At 42.5% G+C, this 22,209-nt stretch overlaps 1 protein-coding gene across 1 annotated transcript; it reads right to left on the bottom strand.

Annotated features, from left to right (window-relative positions):
- Nucleotides 1–2,412: 2,412 nt before the first annotated feature.
- Nucleotides 2,413–22,114, bottom strand: CD38 (CD38 molecule; the record flags this gene model as incomplete). Its single annotated transcript, XM_009872750.1, has 7 exons — nucleotides 21,876–22,114; nucleotides 8,918–9,047; nucleotides 8,146–8,281; nucleotides 7,302–7,384; nucleotides 5,495–5,571; nucleotides 4,701–4,793; nucleotides 2,413–2,499 (listed from the first exon to the last, which is right to left on the bottom strand). Coding segments are annotated over exons 1-7 (845 nt in total), but the record flags the coding sequence as incomplete, so codon positions are not given.
- Between the last annotated feature and the right edge of the window lie 95 nt (nucleotides 22,115–22,209).

The following is a 22,209-nucleotide window of genomic DNA, read 5'->3' as shown; positions in this document are numbered from 1 at the left end:
AAAGGCTTTGCTGAAATCGAGGTAGACCACACCGGCAGCCTTCCCCTCATCCACTAGGTGGGTCACCTAGTCATAGAAGGAGATGAAGTTGGTCAGGCAGGACCTTCCTTTCCTAAACCCATGTTGGCTGGGCCTGATCCCCTGGTTATCTGCTACATGCCGCTTGATGGCACTCAGGATGATCTGGTCCATTACCTTGCTAGTCACTGAGGTCAGGCTGACAGGCCTATAGTTTCCCAGGTCCTCCTTCTGGCCCTTCTTATGGATGGGCGTCACGTTGGCCAGCCTCCAGTCATCTGGGACCTCCCCAGTTAGACACGATCAGTGATAAATGATAGAGAGTGGCTTAGCCAGTTCTTCCACCAGCTCTCTCAGCACGCTCGGATGAATCCCATCTGGACCCATGGACTTGTTGGGAACTAACTGGCACAGCAGGTCACTAACTACTTCCCCCTGGATTACAGGAGGGGTCTTCTGCTCCCCATCCCTGTCTACCAACTCAGAAGCCCAGTTGCCCTGAGGACATCCAGTCTTCTTGTTAAAGACTGAGGCAAAGAAGGTATTAAGTACCTCAGCCTTTTCCTTATTTTCTGGTAATGTGTTCCCCCCCTCTTCGAATAAGGAACAGAGATTTTCCGCGACCCTGTTGCTGCTATGCTGGAAGTGCGTCATCTTCCTTACTCAATGGTAATCCCTACTGCAACAATGTAAAGCTATTGCTAACAATATCAGATATTATTAGATTTTTTGCTAGAAGTACATCCAGTCAATCTATTTTTTGAGTTACTTCTGGAAGACACTGATGACATGGATAAAAGCAGGAGAAAATGATCAGCATCAATTGCTACACACATGAAAAGCCAGATGCTCAGCTGATACGGACTCACACGGTTCTGTTTGCAATTCAAGAGAGTGAAGATAACTTACATAGTCTCTCCTGCAGTTTGACTGCATGTGTAAATTTCTTATTTTGTGATTGCTCTGTGTAGAAAATAGTAAAAGTAATTGTCCATGTTGCTCTATGTTGTTGTTTATTTGTGTGTTAGTTAAGTTCTCACAAAAAGCTTTACTTGTTATTCTATCCTAAGAAGTGAGTTGTGAGCCACAGTGACGAGTGTGTCAACAACTCTTCATGATGTGTTACAGGCGTCGCCTTGTGTTGAGTTACAAGGGATCTAAGGTACTACATATTTCCACCTTCCTCCCTGGCCCCTTGGCTTATTTCCTCATACATTGAAATAATCCATACCTACTTACAGGTCCTGGGGGCATCGGTTAAAGGCTGCATTTACCCAAAGAGAAAGCAAGTACACGAGAATCACAATTTGGCAGATTTATACACCAGACCGGTGTTAATTTTTTCACAATGTGCAGAGCACCCACTGATCAGGTTCAGCAACACCTAAACAGAAAAATATTACTCTACCTCCAGGACCAAAGCCCTATCACACGATAAGGCACTTTCCTCCTTTGCAGACCAACTTTTCTTTATTTAAAACTAATGTCATGAACTCAGTAGTTTATAGAAATGTTTGTTTACTTTGGAAATGTTCTTAGACAAGTTCTTCATTCTGAAAAGCTGTTCCTGATAGATAAGATATGAGCAATATGGAACCTTTGCTGCTTTTCTCAGGTCACTAAAGAACACTTTTGCTTTGTGTGAAGGTCTTTGAACTCACACAGATGGATAAAGGCTTTTGTATCTTCTCAGTAGGCCTACAGAGATTTCAGGCAAGGCAGAACTTGGGCTGCTATTTCCCAGCCTCCTATTTTTCTCTGCTGACAATGATGAATTATAGTAATTAATAATGCTTATCATGTCTCATGCCTCACTCTCTGACAATGTAGCTGGACAGAAAGTAAACTTAAACTGTAGTGAAGGAAGTAAGGACCATCCTTGACATACTGCATTATCTACGTGCAAGAGGGAGAAAAGCTGCCTGTTTGGTTCTGGATATTGTAGGTAAAGGCCTGGTCAGATGAAAATCCTTTGAAAGAGGCTGGATTGCTTCTTCCCTGAAGGTGATTGAACATGTCAAGTGCAGGACAGAGAGCAAGACCCAGACCCTGACAACACAAGGTCCGCAGCATGAGTCGAAGCCCCTGAGAAGCACACAACCACACCAGGGGGATATGATGGCAGTAAGAGGGGAATCTGCTCTAAGCTTGCTGTAAACCTATATTAAGTCAAGAGGGAGATGCAATATTAATTTTAACAAGTTGGCAAGACCCAGACCCTGACAACACAAGGTCCGCAGCATGAGTCGAAGCCCCTGAGAAGCACACAACCACACCAGGGGGATATGATGGCAGTAAGAGGGGAATCTGCTCTAAGCTTGCTGTAAACCTATATTAAGAGGGAGATGCAATATTAATTTCAACAAGTTGTTACCAATAAGAGCAGGTCATTACCTGTAATTGTCTTCACAGGTGATCTTAAAGTTTCTCTCTTCTAAGATGCTTTTTAACCTCTTTATGGAATGACCTGAGCAGGATTCGCTGGAGAGAAAAACCTTTCGTTACTTGTATTCCTTGTGTGTACAAGAAGAAGCTCAGCTAAATTCCACACCATGTCACGCTGCTTTATTTCAGGTAAGATTCTTTAAAAGTTTGTTTTCTAACATGCTGTAAAGTTCATCAGGTTTGTTTGGCTACCATTGGGCCTTTGTTGGTAGAAACTATGTGATGTTGAGGTGTGCGTCTTGCACAAGAACTTTGTGCAGGAAGGTGTCTGTGGGAACAACAAAGTTTCATTCACAGTTCAATGTGCTCTAGAACTGCTCCAGAGCTGCTGGAGGCTTCCATCAAATGGAGCACGATATAAGGCTCATTTAAATCTGTGACAGGACATAGGAATCAAGTGCTCTGTGTGATGAGAAAGGACCAATCACAAAAACCAGTGGTTAAGTCCCAGGTAGGCCAGAAGATAGGAGAAAGTAAGTAGAGAACATGGGAGAATGCAAGGCTGGGTGCACCTCCTGTCTGTTTGACTCAGTCTGTGGCAGCTGCTGCTCTGTTTGAACAAGGGGCTCTTACAACCACTTTTCCATTGGTAGGAGCCTTAAGTTGTGTATGTCTTTTCCAACTGGCTCATGATTTCATGAAGCATGTAGCAATTTCGTACCTTTGAGTTCTTTATTTTTATGTTTAATTTGCTTGGAATAGCCCAAGGGGCCCCAAAGCTGTAGTGAGAGGATTGATAAATATCATAGACATGGACAGAGACACTGCAAAAGAGTTGTTACTTAAGGATAAAAATCATCTCCTGCTCCAGAGTATAGGACACATATCAGGGCAACAATACAATACTGGGGAAAATCCAGTCCCTAACATATGGCATTAGTGGAAAGCAGAGCCAACTCTTCTTTGTTCACTAGATTTGCCAGATGTTATCAGTGATTCACACGGAATACAAATCAGAAGATAAAAGGAATATATATTATTGGAGTTACCCTGCCTCTTCTTCCTTGGAAGTAAGTTGAAAATAAAAAGTAAACTGCTGTGAATTTGGCAAAGGAGGAGGGTGCATCAAGAAGGCTGGCAGGGCACCAGGCTATTGAAGCTGTTGAGGAGGAACATGATGGCTTTTCTTATGCTGGGAAATAAAGGGAGAAATGATGAAGTGCCATGTCTGGGGGAAGTAATGTACTGATTATTCCACGTCGTTTTTTTGAGCAAACCTTTACACAATGGGCCACAAGAGTATGTCTGACATGCTGACCACAGGATCGACGCATGGCTGTGAGCTGTGATAGGTATGTCAGCTTGTGTGGCAAGGTGACACTTCTGGGTGTCTGGGCTAGGGGAGGGTTTGCAACACTGGAGCTGGCACTGTGTCACGCAATGAGGCTGCCTGAGCAAGGGTCTCTGCTGGGTCCACACTCATTCCTGAGTTGCGCTGCATCATCACAGCCTGCTTCCTGACCCACAGCATCAAAAGCTGCTGCCTCTGTCATGAGGGGTCCTTAGGAGCAGCAGAAACCCTGGCAGTGCATTATAACCACGTGAACCACAGCAGTGGCTCTGCAGATTGGGCTCAAAGGTACTGAGCCTCATGCTCTGTGCTTGGAATGTGAGAGATCTGGTGTTATTTGAGGTCACTGTGCTGGTATCAAGAATTTCATGGAAAGCATTTAAACTACAGATTTGTTATTAATATCATAGAATCACTTAGGTAATTGAAATCATCTAGTCCAATCAGTATCAGCTATGGTAGGTTGCCCAGGACCCAGTCAGGTTTTGAGTGTGTGCACAGGTGGAGACTCCGCAATCTCTTTGGACACCTGTTCCAGCATTTGAAATTATTTTATCAAAAATGGCTCTGCTCAGCACATTTACACTATTCCTGTGGACAAACATATTTTCCAGCTGCTCACCCTTGCAAACATAGCCTGCTTTGTGACTTCAGTCCTGCACCCACAATAAAGGTCTGTAGACTTCAGTGGGGTTGGAAGGAATTTAAAGGTCACAGGACCTCTTCAAAGCAAGAAAAACATCATTGTGTCTTAGCTATAACTGTTCAGCAGTAGCTACAAAAATGCTAAATAAAACAACATCACAAATGTTATTCTTTACAGGAAAGTAAGCAGTGAGGAAAGTGAATGTAGAGCCGGTTTAAGACAGCGTTGCTGTTGGTCAGAACTGAGCTGCGCCGTCGGCCTTCTGCACACCACACACCATTGTGTACCAGCATGACTTACCTTTGAGGCCCACCAATGTCATGCATAAGCCAAATGTGTACTGCAGAGACTTTATCTGGATTTAGGTTAAAGACCTCAACACTTCCGAAGGTGCTGTAAAAATGCAATATGAAACAGCAAAACTGTCTTAGTTATTTGAGAAAGACAGTCTGTTCCCCAGATACTACAGCTTATTAGCATTGGTACTATTCCCAGTGAAAGAATTGGCCAATGAATTTTCATAGACTATTTAATTGCTTCATGGTAAAATATTTTCTCTCCAGTCTTATTTCGCTTGCAGGAGAACTTTTGAAACTGCCTACAGGCTGCAAGAAGCTGAAGTTTTTCCATCTTTAGTGCCTTTTCTCCTGTTCAGTTTGTTGGCTATTGATTTGGTTTGGTGCAAGGAAAATGAACATGGTTGTTCCCCCAGCCAGCATATTCTTCATCTTCCAATATTATTCAAGACTACACTTCTTGCCAGGTAACTCAAGGAAGCACAGTCTGGAGAGGTAAAGTCCAGTCAGCTCCATGAACTATTAGAAATTTGTCGTTCATATATAATAAATAAATAAACTGCAGTAACAAGGATACTTTATGCAGTAAGAGCGCACTAGATACGCCACCTGCATACCCTCTGAAAGATTTCAATTACAGTCACTGGGTAGAAGGAGTTAAGTGAATCAGCTCTATGCAGTGGATGGTTTAGACTCCCATATGAGTTTACCAGAATCCATTTTGTACTGGGACTCACTGGCCAAGACACATTCACCAGCATGCAGGCTCCACAGAAACATGGATGGTAGAGTAAATACCTGCTGTTTCTGAAAGCTCCAGCTTCTATCGATCCATTGAGCATCACTTGAACCACACCACATGCTGCTTCTGCAAACTGAACAAAACAAATGGACATGATATTCTGACATTACATGTCAGACTTGGGGCCAGTACAAATTTCTATAACTTCTTTAATTTCATCAGAACTAGCTTATACGAATAGAGGAACTGGCCAATATTTTTGTAGAACTTGCCAGTGCTAAAAAAAAAAAAAGCTTCTATAGGCTTTGGCAAAACTGTGATAAAGCTGCATTAGCCAGCTATGAACTGGCAGTCTGAGGCTGCACGTGATCAGTGCAACAAATTTGCTGTCACTGCTGTTTTCATTTTTTACAGGGCTTTCGAGAGCCTCAGCAGCTGCAGCTGTCTGATGGGGCTGCACTAACTTGGAATAAGCCTCGCACCGCTTTAACTCAGGTGGTGAGGACGAGCCAGAACAGAGGTACCACTAGTTTAAGGACACACAAACCATTGTGCACTCATTACCTTGTGAGTCATGCTCTGTGTTCTTTTGTGGCTTGGTATTTTTCTCCCCAGTGGTTTTTAGTAGAACTCATCACTGGGTTTTATTTTCTTTGATTTTTTAATTACTGCATTATGTAATCACTGCTTTTTTACTCTCCAAAACTCATATCCAGATATTTAAAGACTGCTAAAGTTACAACATAAAGTAACCACTCTAGATCCATAATCCACCAGTAAGACAAAGACTTTTTAAAAAGGCTAACACAGGTTACTATATGTATCAAATCTTCCAGGTCGTCTTACATCTGAACAACGTGGCTCAAACTCAGATCTCAAGAGCTGGGAAGTTGCAGGAAAATTTCATTCCGTGTAACTTTCTAATGTAATATGCATGAGTTTTAGTAGATCTTAAGTTTATTTGGATTAGAAAGCCTGCAAACAAGCAAGCCTGACTCTGTACAGTGGTTTAACCCTCCCAGACTCTGGAATTGAGGGGTTTAATGAGAACACAGAAACTGTTCTGAGCTTGGCAAACTTATGTATACGCACTAGTTTACCCCCCCAAATTAATTATTTTTCTTTTTACACTGAGTAGACTTTTTCTTACACACATGAGAGCTGAAGCATACAAGAATGCTTTATTTCTACCTGGGCACTCATCTACTAATAGTCGTATCAAGGGTGACATCTTGAGAAACATATTAATTAAACTGTTAGTGGAGAGCAGTTTATTCTGTCAAGTGCTGGTCCAACAAAGCCAAGCTAACTGCTTAACTTGGACTAGCAGGGTCTCATTCATGTGATGGGATTTGGCATGTGCATATGGGTGAGTACATCATATGAACCTTGCCAGATACCGTTGCAGGAGGACGTGCTCTCCAGGTTTATACAAGGGGATTCTCAGCTGCCTGGAAAATTTCTGTGACAATTTGGGCACTGGTGTCAACATTAATATGCCAAAATGTTTTTTCTTTTATTTTAGCTATTTCAGTACTGTGATTTAATTAAGGCAGTGATTATTATTACTGTAAACATTATTTGCTTTTGTGGTTTATTCTGTGTTGTTCTAGACACGACACACAGTCTCTGTCCACAGAGTGTTCAAACTACAGTGACATTAAATGTTGTACATAAAATACAGGACTTTGGAAATACAAATTTCCAATGCCATGATTTTTAGCACATATGAAGCTAAAGCTCATCTGAACTTTTATTATTCCATGTTTTAAGTCTGATCTGCAAACTCACATTTCTAGTAGTGTTAGGAACTTAGTGCATTTCAACATCGTTGGATTCGGGGACATTTATACTAGGTCTTACCATCTTGGATGCCATTTTCCAGAATACAGAGCTGGGGTTGCTCTCACATTCACTTCGTTTTGGACAAGATTCATAGTTGATTCCTGAGAAGAAATACATTTATAGAATAGCTAACATTAGAATGAATATTGTAATGTTTATATGGCTCTCAGAGCAATTAATGATGGCAAAAAGATGTGCCCCCAACCAAAGCAAGAAGGCCACATGAGGAAAGGGCTCTAAGAGGAAGAGGAATTTACATGTATTCGAAGGTCTTCTGTCTGCTCACGCATGTTTCAGGGAGGCAGCTGCAGACTCTGTATGCAAATAATTCTCAGAAAACTGAGAAAGCACGTACTCCTAAGCGTGAGAAACAGCTTGGCTCTTGACAAATACTGTCTGATTGCACTGAAAAATTAAACTCTGCCCAACATTTTCAGTAGTTTCAGCCCTTAAGTCCCAACCCAGGTGTCATGTGGGCAGCAATAACCCCGGGGCACCTACATGCTGCTCCCGCCTCTTTGACTGGCCTACAGCCAGCATCTTTCTGAATGGCATTCTTGTTTTGCAGTTTGTCCCACGGAAGTCACAGGAAGGAAGCAAGTAATCTAGATAGAGAGGGCTAGTCCAAGAGGCAACTTGGTGTTTTAATAACAGCCAAAGCTGTGGTTTTTTAATTAACCTGAGAAATAAGTATTATATTGTCTTCCATAAGGTGGGACAGAAAACACAGTTAAGGTTTTAAACTAAATTACAAGGAAAGAATATGTGAAAAGGATTGTGTTTAGGAATAGATATACAAGGTGAAAGAATGATCTGGAAATCAGCGCTCATATTTGTTTTGGAAAAAAACAGGACTTATTACCTGGGGCAGAGGGGTCTCCACACCACGAAACCCTATCAGCCATATAACCCAACAAGGTGTCCTCCAAGGTAAGGAAATTTTGATTGGATTTTGTATAACGATGAGCGAGGTCATTTGTCTTGCTCCAAAACAGTGACTGTGAAACAAGGTACAATGTCTAATAAGTGATACTTATACTAGAGCTGGTCAGGAAATTTTCCTGGAGAAAACTAAAAAATTTTCATGCGAGTGAAGGAGTTTTAGTTTTTATTGAAATGCTGCAAATTCACCTCATGGGTCAGTTCTTATTTCTGCACCCCATGATCCCATGTCCAAAATCTTTTTGGATGTCATTTTTTGTGGAAATGAACATGTCCAGCCTGTAAAGAATTTTGAAAGACTAGTTCTTATAGGATAGATACCTAATCCATTGTGTGCTTTGCAACTGCACGTGGAAGAACAGCTTTTTGGAAGCTCTACCATGCTCCTTACAGAGAGCCACAAGCTCAGGGAACAGGGACATCTCCATCACTTCACCAGGATGACCCCAGCACTGAGATTTGAGGCAAGCCTTAGGCAGGAATGATTTCCAGCCACAGAACTAGAGCGGGGTTGCTGGGGTCCAAAGCTGGTAAGTGCAGGACTACTGGCAGTAAGTGCAAGAGCAAAATATCATCCTCGTCAACCTACAGACCCTCATAATCGTTACAGACAAGATCCCATCACACCGAGCACGGCGCAGACACCCCCCAACAATCCTATTTAAGCCGCCCACCATGCATTATAATGTTACCTTGTTACAGGGTATAGGATGACTTGCTAACTCCATTAAAGGCTGATAATCTTCTGCTGTAATATTACAGGGATTCTTGTAAATGAAGGCGTGTTTTAATGATTCCCATATTTTTAAGCAATCCTTATCTCTGCCGAAAGATTAAAACATAGTTAATTAGTATTTATTAGTATTTATGGCCATGAAAGGATCTCCTTCTGTTATGGTCAAACACTATGGATCAAATTTTAGAAGAGTTCTGACTGTGCTCAAGCACCAAAGTACATATCCATTACCAAAGCAGAGTATTTGAGCAATTTAAATATAAACTGAGGAATGATCAGTTCTAAAACAGCTCTCTCTCTTGCATTTTAATTTACTGATTATTGTAGTATCTGAATGTTCTCTGTGTCATTGTCCCTTAAAAACAGCAGTGCTAATATCACATAACCAGATCAAATTCCTTGATTATTCATACCAAATAATGAGAAGCATATGTGGCAGACCATAGCCTGTACATTTTAAAAGTGTGGCTGAAGGACACTGCCTCCTCGGGTACAGTGAGCCAAAAATATGCCCATGTGTCTCCCTATGAAGTGTTGGCTCTATAGAAAAGATACCTATAATTTTATCTAAAACAAAAGCAGGGGGCTGGCTGTTTTAGACCTGATACTGTTTTAATTTACGCAGTAATTTGCAGCTATTGCCTTTGCTGGAGCCATAGTTTATTTGCACACACATAACCAAGACCCAGCTCAGGCACTTGTTCTCCAGTGGGTTTCTTCAGCTTCCTCATGATACCGTGTTACAGGTTCTGGCCCTTTTGCCCTCACTGGCATGAGTCAGAGGAATTCCTCTAAATTCACACAGGAGGGAACTGCTTCGAAGCAGGACACAACCCTCTTGCCTCATCCTATGCCTGTTTCTTAAGACGATGCTTCGTCAGCCCAGGAAATAAAGCACTTCTCTGCTGAGAGCAGCAGAGCTTTCCAACTACCGAGAGGAAACCTGTTGCACAGTGCGAGCAGGCAATCTGTGCTGAAGTAGTGCATGCCCCTCTCCTGAGGCTGCAGCATATAGTAGCATTTGGGATGGCTCAGGACATTTGCTTCCTTGTACTTGAGGTAATGAATGAAAACTTTGCATTAAGACAATTCATAATTATTGGCTGCCCAGTATGTGTTTTCAAGGCTGTCCCCCCACGGGTTCCTCTTTACGCTCCCACAGTTTCAGGCTCAGCGGAAAGCCTGCCCCTCTCACTTCAGCAGTGACAGCAACAGAGTGATCCCACACACTTCTCTTCCCAACTTCTATGCAAATTTTAAATGCTGACGGTATTATCCTGCTGTCTGAATGGAGCTATTCTGACTGTACTTGACCCATCCACTTTCTTCACCACTTGCAAATGTCCCAGTGTGTTCCCACTAAAAACCGTGTGAAAATTTGACTTTTGTCTGCAACTGGAGGTTTTTTTACCAGCTGGTACTTGGACAACATGTAGGATGTGTAGGATTAGTCTTAAAGGGGTTTAAGAAAACCACTTGTAACTCACTGAAGATTTCCAAACATTTTCAAGTCAAACTTCCCCAGAGTTGTGTGATCTCATTCCTACTACTGAACTTGATCACCCCCTCTACCGAGCTCCCGTTTGAGCATCATAGAGACAAACTGGAACACAGACAGTTGAGAGATGATTTACCGCAGGTAAATTAAGACAAACAACAATGATGATTTTTAATTGGACTTTGTCTTTTATCCCGGAGCCTAAATGCACTTTCAATCACAGCCACTGTAGAAATAAGCCAAATTGCAGGGGCTCTAGGGACCACAATCCTTCCTTTGTTGTTGCACTGTCAGTCAGGGTGTATTCACATTTTTACTTGGCAAAACTCAACTTGGGTATACTGCATTTTCTTCCAGAGGAGCCTATCTCTGGCTGCAAACTGTGTAAGTAATCCTCAGAGACCATCCTCCCGTCTTTGGTACTTCATTTAGAGGTTGGGAGGTTGTAAATACCTCTCCCTGCCACACAGGATTACAACGTGACCACATTGAATCAGCCAAAAGAGAGGGATCCTGCTGGTTAAGGGGTGACACCACAGAACAGGCAGCTGTCCCCTTCGCTTTGCACAGTCAGTGGTATCATCAAGAGAATTTGTGGGGCTTGGCTGTAAGCACTGGTATATCTCACAGGCACTTATACTGCTCTCGCTTTCTAATCTGTTAAATGATTTGTCCTCATGATAGGACTCTTTTTTTTAAAAATTTTTTTAAACTACTTCTCAAATCTGTTTTACGTAACAGCGTTAGCCACAGGTGTCAGCTGGTTACCTGGTCATTTATCCTTTCATATTAGAAAGGTTTTAAGCTTGGTCTCAGAAGACAAAATATTTTTCAAGGAATCATATAAGAAAAAACCATGTTTTATTTATTTCCAGACTAGAGAGGTAAGTGACAGACACAGCATAAAGCATTTCTTCTGCTGGACTCAAGTCATGGCCGTGCGAAGCACAGAGCAACAACCATCCAAGTGATTCACAATCCCACTGAGACGGCTTGCTGAGGCACAAATTCAAAACATCAGTTTTCTAGCATTTCAAGATACCACCATAAGAGGGACGTGGATCTGTTGGAGCATGTTCAGAGCAGAGCCACAAGGACGATCCAGGGGCTGGAGCACCTCTGCTATGAAGACAGGCTGCGGGAGCTGGGATTGTTCAGTCTGGAAAAGAGAAGACTTCGGGGGGACCTAATAGGTGCCTTCCAATAGCTGAAGGGAACCTACAGGAGGGCTGGGGAGGGACTTTTTACAAGAGTGTCCACTGATAGAACAAGGGGAAATGGGTTTAAGTCGAAGGAGAATAGATTTAGATTGGACCTTAGGAAGAAATTCTTCAGTACGAGGGCAGGAAGACTTTGGAATAAATTGCCCAGAGATGTCGTGGCTGCCCCCTCCCTGGAGGTGTTCAAGGCCAAGTTGGATGGAGCCTTGAGTAGCCTGATCTAGTTGAGAGGCGTCCCTGCCCATGACAGGGAGGTTGGGCCAGATGATCTCTAAGGTCCCTTCCAGCCTAGGCCATTCTATGATTCTATGATGTGCATGGATGTCACTCATATCTGTGAGAAGAGTGTTTATCCACAGTTCTGGCAGAGACGTTTAGTGCTATGGAAGTGGTAAGGCTTTGCCTTCAAGTGGGAGAAGCTCTTCTACATCCGGTAATTGGTGTGGTGCTTTTAGTTGTGCCACACAGGAGAAAATAAAGGATGAAGACTGGCTTTTATAGAAACTAGGCAACTTCAGCATTGTTTTAGAAATCAAAATACAGATCTTCAATGTAAACAAATACATGAAAAAGCTAAACAATATTTCATTTTTGCTGTCCTCACCAACCAACATGTATATTTTTATAACTGAATAAGAATTATTCATTGATTTGCCATTGGAAAGCTATTTCTCTGATATGAAATACAGATTTGCCTCACACCTCTAAGAGATTACAGAAGACTGTGATTTTGTAGAGGTAGACACTACTGATAAAGTTTCACGTGTCCCTTTATCCATCACAGCAAGAAAATATTTGTCTAGCATGCAGCGTTTAGCTCAAATTAAGCAGAAGTAAGAGCAGAGACCTGCTGTAGCTCTGGGCCTCCTGAAAATAAGGTAAGTTTGCTGGCACTCGGTGTGCTAAAAATTCCAGCAAGAACAGTTTCAGGTTGAAACAAGCACATCTGCCCTGCCAAAAAAGGCCTGAGAAAAAAACTGTGCTCTTAAGGCTGCTCCCAACTTCTCACTGGGAAGTTCTCAGTCACAGAATGGGCTCATTTCATTTTCCTTCTTGGTTTACAAAAGAAAGGAAGGGTGTGAAAGAGATCACCAGTCTACTAGCTAATTAAATTTTTCTAATTCAGATACAGGAGTTCACGGTGAGTGCACTTATGCACCACACTGCTATGGGGTCGAGTGCTCTGCTTCTCTGCTTTTTCTTTGTACGTTTTTGGGGTGTATATTAATTCTGCATTGTATCTGCAAATATCATACCTTTATGCACAATGGATTTCTTTCTTTGAGACTAACTGTGCTGAAACACTTAAGGCGTTTCATTCTACTACAGAAGCTGAAATATTTAATCCAAATTCAGTGACAAGTAAAATAAATATACCCTAATCTTATGTTTAATTTTTTCTAACTTCTTTTTCTAGCAGTAGAGTTTGGGAAATGCTGGTAAATGTAAAATAACAATTAACAGACTTAGAAGTAATAATGTGAAACCTGCTGTTAACTCAAGAAATGAACCTGCAAATCTTACTCTGGAAAGCAAGGATTACAGTACTTGCCTTATGACATCTTGGAGACAGACACTATATCCTGCACTCAGCATAGCATTGAGTAAGGGCTAGGATACAAATGACCATTAAATTGACATTTCCTTATTAAATCTGAATGTTATACATATTGCAAAGCATATCCTGTATTTGTCCTTACATTTTGGTAGAAGTTGCATTTTCCAGTGAATCTGAGTATTTCTATCCATTTACCTTTTGTATGAGCATCACATTAATCTATTAAACAGCAGCTAAGGCCAAGAATATTTCCATTAGCAGCTATCCTAGCAGCCAAATTTTAATGTGTATATTAGAAAAATGGACAGCTTCTGCATCACTATCTCTTGCATACCAGTACACTGGTCTGGCTAACCTTGAAAGAGTATCCTTTCACTTAAAGGAATGGGATGGCATTGAGCTACCTAGGAAATCAGTATTAATATAAAGGGTTTTTTTATTTTCTTTATTTTTTTTTAAATGGATTTAACTGGTATAATATCAAGGAAAAGATTCACCTCTGCTGATTTCAGTTACACCATGAGCAATGTCTTGGTTTCAGTTCCACACTGGACTGACATTGGATGCTAAAAACATCTTAAGAAGGGCAGTGTTTCCTTGTGTTGTGTTGCCTCTAGTTTTTTACGCAAAAATTTAGGAGAAATGCTTCAAGTATGGCACCCATTTTAAATTTTCAAGTGAAACGTGACTTCAAGGCTTTGTTCTGGAGAATTCAATCAACGCTGCCCATATTGTTCAAACCACTCTATCAGGCAGAGACACCTCCCTGGCGAGACGTAGTCTCCCCTGCAATCAATAGCAGCTTTTCCAAGGTCTCGAGTTTTCTTTCTAAAACATGATAATGTCTTCAGGTCACACTGAGATTTTATTTGTAGTTCTGTGGTGAGGCTCTGAAGTTAGAGCTTAAAACAGTCCCCTGAGCACTTTACATAACTAACTGGCCTCTGCAGGGATCAAACCTCACCAGCAGTTGCAGACCCTCTAAGAAAATCCATCTCATTTGCTAACACCATTACCCAAAACAGTTGCACAGATATGCACCCAAGCATGCAGAAATCTGGCTCTTTAAAAAGTCCATGAGAAGTTTGTGTCTACAGCAAAGCTCCTTAAAGGCATAAGATGAGTTCACACTCTACTGGGAGTCTAAGGCTTCACCTGCAAAAGCCCAGATGTCTCAGGAGAATGCATATCAAAGGATCTAAATAGTATAGCAGCATTTCTGCATCTAACAGACCCATCTTTGCCTGTGTGTTAGTTTATCTGCCTCTTTCAGGTGAACTGAGATGGCTGTAGACAGCTTGCAGTTTACACATCCGTATTCAGTTTGGTTTTTTCATGTGAACTTATGAGCAGATATGTCTTTATATTGTCAAAAATTACACAGTAACCTTTATGCTTCTGTTGAGAGAAAGCCCTCTGTAACCCAGAATCTTTCTGCTACCTTTTTTTCCCTAAGTATTTCTGGGTTTCCTTCTGCTCCCCCTTTCCTTCTTGCAGCTTTGCTGTGTCTCAGTGCTGCTTTGGAAGAGCTTTTTTGGAGCCACTGCCAAGCCCAGCCCAGGCAGCTGTGGTTGGACCTCTCTGCAGTGAACTTGAGCAGCGGGTGTGAGGAGCTCAAGGCACGGAGAACACTGCCATCATGCGGGAGATGAGACTTCTCAGGAGCAGTGGCTGAGGTCAACCCCAAAGGTGCACGGTCTTTCATGCCAGGTGATGGCCCAACCCCATCTCTAGACCACAGAGTCAGAAAACAGGTACGTCCGTATCACACGTCAGCTTCTTTCCTATTATTCTAGCACCTAAAATCTCCTATCTTTGTGCTAAAAATCAGACAAACGTGAATTAAGAGAGGTCAGCCAATATGTTGTCATTGCTGAGGATTTGAGGAGACTACTGTCTGCTGCTTTTAGCATTAGCATAATAGAGAGGGAAAAAATTAACAAAGGAAGGGATAAAGGAAAAAGAAATCATTGAAGAGCTGTCAATCTCAATGTCTTCAACGAGCACCAGCATCTCACTACGCACTTAGTTTAATTATTGCAGAGGTCTGCCACCATAACATTTATGGTAACCGACATTTTTCCAATATGAGAATGACATACTGGATTTTTTTGGCAACTTGATTTTGTAAATATTGCTCTCTCTTAATTAAATAGTTCAAAAGCCAATAAAGAAAGCATCAGAGCAACTGACTGGGGGTAGAGACAGAGAGCCAAAACTCTGCCACAGAGAAAGATGACACCTGGAAAAGTTGCCTGTAGGCAGAACAATTAAATTCCCCAAGGCAGAGCTGAGGAGTGTGGAAGTCTGGAAAAAGAAGTACAAGGTGAGATTTCTACTGGTTGTACCCCAGCACTGCATATGCTCGTGTAGGAGGAATGACCTGGAACAAACAAGAGTTCCTTGTCATGCCAGTCCTTCACCTTTGGCAGGAATGAGCAGGTTTTAAGAGCAGGTATACTTGTGGCTTTGGTTTATAGCTCCTGGAGTGTTTTATGTGAGTTGGGAATCGGTGCTCCAGGACAGCGCTAAGCCTCATCACCCTTCCGGGAAGGGCTGTGCAAAGAGGTGGCAGCTATAAACCAGCAAACAGTTCATCTATATAAGCAGATTTTGCTGGCTGGTTTTCAGCTTCCCCAGGTGAAAAAAACAAGCTGCTTAAGCATATGGTGTTTTCAGTGATGGTCTGTAAGTGGGACACGGCCAGAAGTCACAGAAGGGCAGAAGTCTCACCTGGACTGCATTTTGGTAGAGGCCTGAAGCATAGCAACAAAGGTTCTTACCTGGGCATTTTAATAAGCAGTGCATTATTATGATTATACAGTGCCCATCTTGATACCCAGAGACAAACCAAAAGTAATAACAGGTATGAATACAATTGCCACTAAAGATGAGCTGAAACATTTCTGCTTCACTGTTTGTCCTAGTTACCCAGCGGACCTCTTGCAAGTCTAAAAGCATTTTCTAAGAAACAGAAGAATAGGAAGGCACCTCTGGAGATCATCTAGTCCAACCCCTGGCTTAAAGTAGGTTGCTCAGTGCTGTGTCCAGTCTGCTTTTGAATATGTCTGAGGAAGAAGCCTCCACAAACTCTCCAGGCAACCTGTTCCACTCTCTGATCACCCTTATAGTAAAAAAAAAAAATAAAAATAAAATTCTTATGTTAAATAGAATTTCCTTTATTTTAAATAGTGCCCATTGCCTCTTCTCCTGCAGCTGAATACTGCTGAGAAAAGCCTGTCTCCCACTTCTTCACTCCCCCCTTCAGGTATTTATACACACTGATAATTTCTATGATTCTATGATACTAAATTTCCTCCTGAGCCTTCCCTTCTCTGGGCTGGATGGTCTCAGATCTCTCAGCCCCTCCCTGTATGTTGGACACTTCAATCATTTTCATGGTCCTTCACTAGATGTGTGCCAAGCACGTCCCTGACTCCCCTGTACTGGGAAGCCCAGAACTCCAGATGTGTCTCGCCTGTGCTGAGCAGAGGGAAGAGTCACTTCCCTCCACCTGCTGCCAACACTCCTCCGCATGTAGCTCAAGACAGCATCGCCTTGTCCACCACTACCCCACATCCGTTTCTGCAGACAGATGGTGCAAACAAAACACATTTGTTTGCTGGGGAACCAAAAGAGATGGCATAACAACGGTAATGTGTTTTTTAGCATTTAGTATTTTTAAAAAGAAACAAAAGCTAAATCCTCTGCAGTTTAATGTATACTAGACCGAGAAGCTTTAGAAGTCTGCAGCACACTCTAATAGGGTGCCAATGCATTACAATTAGCTAGTAACACTATACCCTTCAGAAGACTGTGATTCAGTAAGGGTTTCTCTTATTGTAAGACATATTTTCTCGATGAAAAAACAAATATTGGGTAAGTTTCAGTATGTCATGGCTATATAAAACCAAGCTCAGATTTCTGTGACACTGAATCAAATCATGGCTGTTGTTTAGTGCCATAGTCAATGTGAAAGTGTTAACAATCAGTGAACAAATACAAGGAAATTAGATGAAAAACGCCTAGCAAAGCATGAAGGCAAAATGCAAGAGTAAGCATACAATAAAACTCAGGTTTCTTTCTGGAAGAAATTATGCTCCAAGTGCAGTAGTACCTCACACAAAACCATGTTCCATATGTTCTTTTTGACAAAATGTATCTCCATCTTCACAAGGAATGAAAAGGCAAAATGCATTTATGATCATGCAGTCAGGAGACAAAGCTCTCCTGGACATGCAACAACTTTTACTAAATTTAATGGAACTATAGACTGTTAAAATTTGTTGTAACAGGAATTTGCCACTAAATATAAAAACAACATTAGTTGATCCAACTGTGTTTAAGGGGGAAATATATCCCGTGTGTCCACACAACATCGTACGAAAAATTTATTAAGTTCTAAGCTTTGCATCTTCATCACTGGGTTTTTGTGCTGCTCAACCAGACACAATAGCAGCGCTGGGCCCAGGCAGTCACATACGTTGCTGAAGTGACTCCCTGTCTGCATCCTTGGTGCTCTCTCACTGGCAGAGGTTAGTCAAGAAAATAAGCTGACTTGACTTCAAACTTTGTTAATAGTAGGTCCTTGCAAGATTGGCTTGGCTTGGATGAATCAGAGACCCAGAAGTGACTGCAGATCTGAGGTGGAGTAATCATTATTGGGGAATGACAAATCTCTTGAGCGGCAAATGTAAGACGAGTTTATTTTTAGATTGAAACAGGGCATTGTTTGTGGTTTGGGGATCAGTGGCTAGGACCTTCTAGATAATGTGCCTTCTTCCCTCCTTCCCCAGTCACAAAGTGCTGATCGTATCTGACCTCAGCCAGTCAATTCAAACACGGTGAAGAGGAAAAGTAAACCAGTTAATGTCGTATCAACCAGTTTCATGCTACACCTGGTACCACCTGTCCTTCCCAACAGGCATCAAGGTGCAAAACTATCACAAATAGCATTTTCTGAGCGATGGGTAAGTTACTGGGTTCCCACAAATGGTCTTGACCACTGTTGTTCTTCCGAATGACCCCGCACTGACCTGGCCCAGCACAAGGGTGCAGCTCCACGCACCCCATCGTGCTTCCCTCCTCTTCTTATGCCAGGGGTACATTCTTGTAAACTTCAGTTTGTATTGCCAGAGACCTGGAGTATGAGACTTCCAAGTGGTTTCTTAGCCACGAGAGGGAGTCCGTGTTACCAGGAAAGAGGAGATGTAGTAATTTGAGGTCAAATCCTTCCTTCAGATCAAACTGCCTTTGACCTTTAGTCAGACAAAACGACAGTACATACCAATGCCTATGGTTGACAAGTACGGGATTTTTTGCAAGACTAGTAAAAGCAGAACTTTCAGCTTTTGTTAATGTTGAAAAAAAATAAAAGGCAAATTAAGACTTCTGAGCTGTGACAAACTATTGCTTTAGCTCTTTCTTCTGGCAGCAGGCCAGTATTTCCCAGGGAAACCAAAAAGAAATACTGCTCTTTAATGTCAATATCTGGGTGTGCAACTCTACGTGCAGGGAACAAAACCCCTAAAGCCTGCTGCTATACCCTCCACATTTTTTCCCAACAAATGGCGCTAATATTGAAAATGCATTATTTAAGCATTTGGTATTCCCTGCCTCTTTCTCCTGAGTTTTGGCACGACAACAGTTCTTTGCAGAAAGACTAACCAAGGAAACTGCTACGTGTACAAATTGTAAGAGTCATCCAGCCAGCAGCAGAAATAAAACTGAGGACTGTATTGCATGTAGGCAGTTAAAATTATTACCAGCAGATACTATATATAGTACCTTGGAATGGTTCTTTACCAAGCAAGTTCAACACAGCGCCTGAACATTTTGATGATTTCAGAGAATAAACGGAACAACAGGATAAAACCTGATTGCATGAGATGCTTACAAAACTCAACTGCAGACAGCAGCAGTTTTTCCAGTGGCCTCACTGGGCTTGGGTTCAGCCCACAGATCATATTGGGAAAGAGAAGGGCGTGACCAGATCACGATGACTTTGTGTGATGCCTGGGGCTTCTCTATGAGAGAGAGTGCAATGAGGTACCCTCTGGGATTAAAGCAGTCATGATAGTGAAGGTGTACATTAACATTTCTGTGGGCTTCTCACATGATTTGTAGCATGCAGTTGCAAAAAAAAAAAGAGCTAAACGGAAGCTATAGACTTGTGGCCTCTGTTAAATCCATTTATCATACCTAAAAACATTCTAAAGTCCATATTCATATGTTTTTCCAAAACCTGCCAGCTATTCTAGTTCGAAATATGGCACTCCAAAATGTACTAAATAATCATACTCACTAGCTACTGCAGTGATCGGTTTGCTATTTTCAAAAAATAAAAATATAAATCATCAAATATGGACCATAGTCACTCTCATAAAAAAGTAAAAATATGAGTTTACTAAAAGCAGAGCTTTTTTGACAAATATGTGTATAGGTGTATGATTAAAAGGGCAAGAATAGTCTAGAGACAAATTTAGGAGGAAATTAAAAAGTTTCTAACCATGGTAGGAGTTGTGGCAACAAAAGTCCTAACTGAGTGTAGAACACTGCTCAGCTCATAAGCCTGCGCGAGTTTCTGCAGTTCCCTGTTCCTAGTCCCCTTCTTTGATTAAGTGCACCAAAGATCTCATGCCATGCAAGATCCAAGGCCTACATTAATGATGAAAGAGGGTGAGATGAAAGATACGGGACTCCCTGATGTGCTCTAAAGGCACCTGCTTCAATATCAGAAAGTACCAGTGACAGAAGCGGTTGGTTACATGACAAACTGCACCGAGCTCAGCAGGACGGGGAAAGAGGAATCTCAGGTTGGATTCACAGAAAAGCTCTATGTTTAATGCCCTGTTCAGGAACATCCTGAACATTTCAGGAGTATGTGAAAGAGCACATCTTTCCTTTTTTCAGTCCTCTCTCTCTTGGATAAATTTGTTTCTTAAACAAAACAAAAAAGGGTCCTACTATACAGAAGTCATTTCATCTGATAAAAAGAGAGCTCACAGCCATGAAGCTATTGAACACTGAGGGATTATGAATAGCACAAAATGTCATGTCTCGAAAGAACAACCTTTTTTTAGAAAACTTATGATCATGGTTTTTTGATTTTTTTTAGAAGTGTCCTTGAAACAACTGCTTAAACAAATTATTCTCAGTGATATTTGTGGTTCAGATTCAGATGATGTTGTGAATGAAAATATGTGTGACAGTGGCTGAAAACATATTCACACAAAAATGGGTTTTGCACCTTCAGCACCCTGATTTGAATGAAACAAGCACAAATAATAAAGGCTGTTGGGCTTCAAAATAATTTCAGATTTAAATATTGAGTGTCTACTTCTGTAGTAAATTGTGTGCTTTTAGGAACACAGGCAATTTGGCAAAAGCTTCATGAGCTTTTTAATTTTATTTTTAAAAGAAACCCCCTTCCCTTCACTAGACCTACTTCAGTGTCTAATGCAAAGCATGAACTTAAAACTCTGCACGCTGGGGCCATGATTTTCCACGTGCACATTTACCTTCAAATGCTACAAATCAGCTTTTTCACACAGCACTGGACATCTGAGGCCAAGAGAAGTGGCAAGCAAACTACGTACAGCTTTGTTTTCATCAGCTCAATGTCATGAAATCGAGAGGTGGCAATTGCCTTTTTAAAGATGGTTCTGTCACCTGGCCAAGGTGTGGGCAGCCCCACAGCGCTCAGCTCAGGGTGGTGGAAACGTCTGCCAGAGGCCAACTGAGGACACAGAACAGGGTGGTTGGTGCCACAGAAGTGATGGCTGGGTCCCTTCTGAGAGACCTTGGCTCCCCCGGATCCCATCCTGAGGGGCTGGGTGTCCCCAATACCTACAGGGTGTCCAGGGGCACCCCCTATTTCATACACTGCCTTTCCCAGCAGCCAAGTGGATCAGAAAATCAATTTTCAGCCCTAACAGGCTATTGCAGACCTGGGCTCAGGGAATCCTCTTCTGCAGCAGAGGAGCCGTGGCTCTTCGGGGTGTTAGTCCCTGCTGCAATGGGCTGATCAGGGACCACCACTGGGTGAAGGTTTTGCTGGGGCTGTCGTGCTGGCACTGGGAGCCATCAGTTTCCCTCCGTGCAAGCTGCCTGTGCTAAATGCAAAGCCTTGCCCACACGCTAAAAACATCTGTTTTCTATAACTCTCCAGAGGTTTCCAAGGGCTTTTTTAACATTTCTGTCCATCCTACAAATCTGTGCTGAACCTTCTCTTTCTCCTCCCTCCTGTGTAGTTTTGGTTATGTGAATGCAGTGTCACACGCTACAGGATTTTTGTCAGATCAGCTTTACAGCCAATTGCTTCACCTCCACGTACTCAAACCTGTTAGAACCTAGCTTGGTTTTACCTGGCTTTGAAGCAGTTGCAAAATGCATTTATGGTCGAGTTTGGGTCCAGGGTTGGTGTTACTTACATTGGTTTTGCAGGTGGTTTCCTTCAAAAGCCACCACTCAGGGACCAACAGTTACTATCCAAGTTGGTACGTTTTGCTACACAACGGGGGTCTTACTCCCTTGATTTCTCTCTGCTGCTGGAGATCTAGTGGACGCGGCCGGTGGAGGTGAGGGACACTTCTCCTCACTTTACACACCTGGCACCAAACCGGGACCCGCTACTCACCCCAGCTCCGGGTACCGCGCTGCGACGTAGTTGTAGCATCTTCCCAGGATGACTTCTTGCAGATTCTTCGTGGTCCCCCTGTCCTTCCACTTCAGCATCTGGGGGGTGACGTCTTGCTTTCCGTGAGTCAGGACGGAGGCCAGCACGACGGCGAGGACGAGGGCGGCCAGCAGCACCACGACCCCCACCAGCAGGACGGTCCGCTGCCGCGTCCGGGCAGAGCCCTGCTGGAAAGGCATCCTGCGGGGGGGGCGCTCCGTGAAGAGCAGCAGCAACTGCTCTCCCGGCGCGAAGGCAAAATAGCTTTCTAGCCCGTCATCCTCCCCCTCTTCCA

Source organism: Apaloderma vittatum, unplaced genomic scaffold (assembly GCF_000703405.1).
Source record: "Apaloderma vittatum isolate BGI_N311 unplaced genomic scaffold, ASM70340v1 scaffold28457, whole genome shotgun sequence".
NCBI classification, from domain to species: Eukaryota; Metazoa; Chordata; class Aves; order Trogoniformes; family Trogonidae; genus Apaloderma; species Apaloderma vittatum.
The sequence above is the reverse complement of the archived record's forward strand: the minus strand, read 5'-3'. Positions and strand labels throughout refer to the sequence as shown.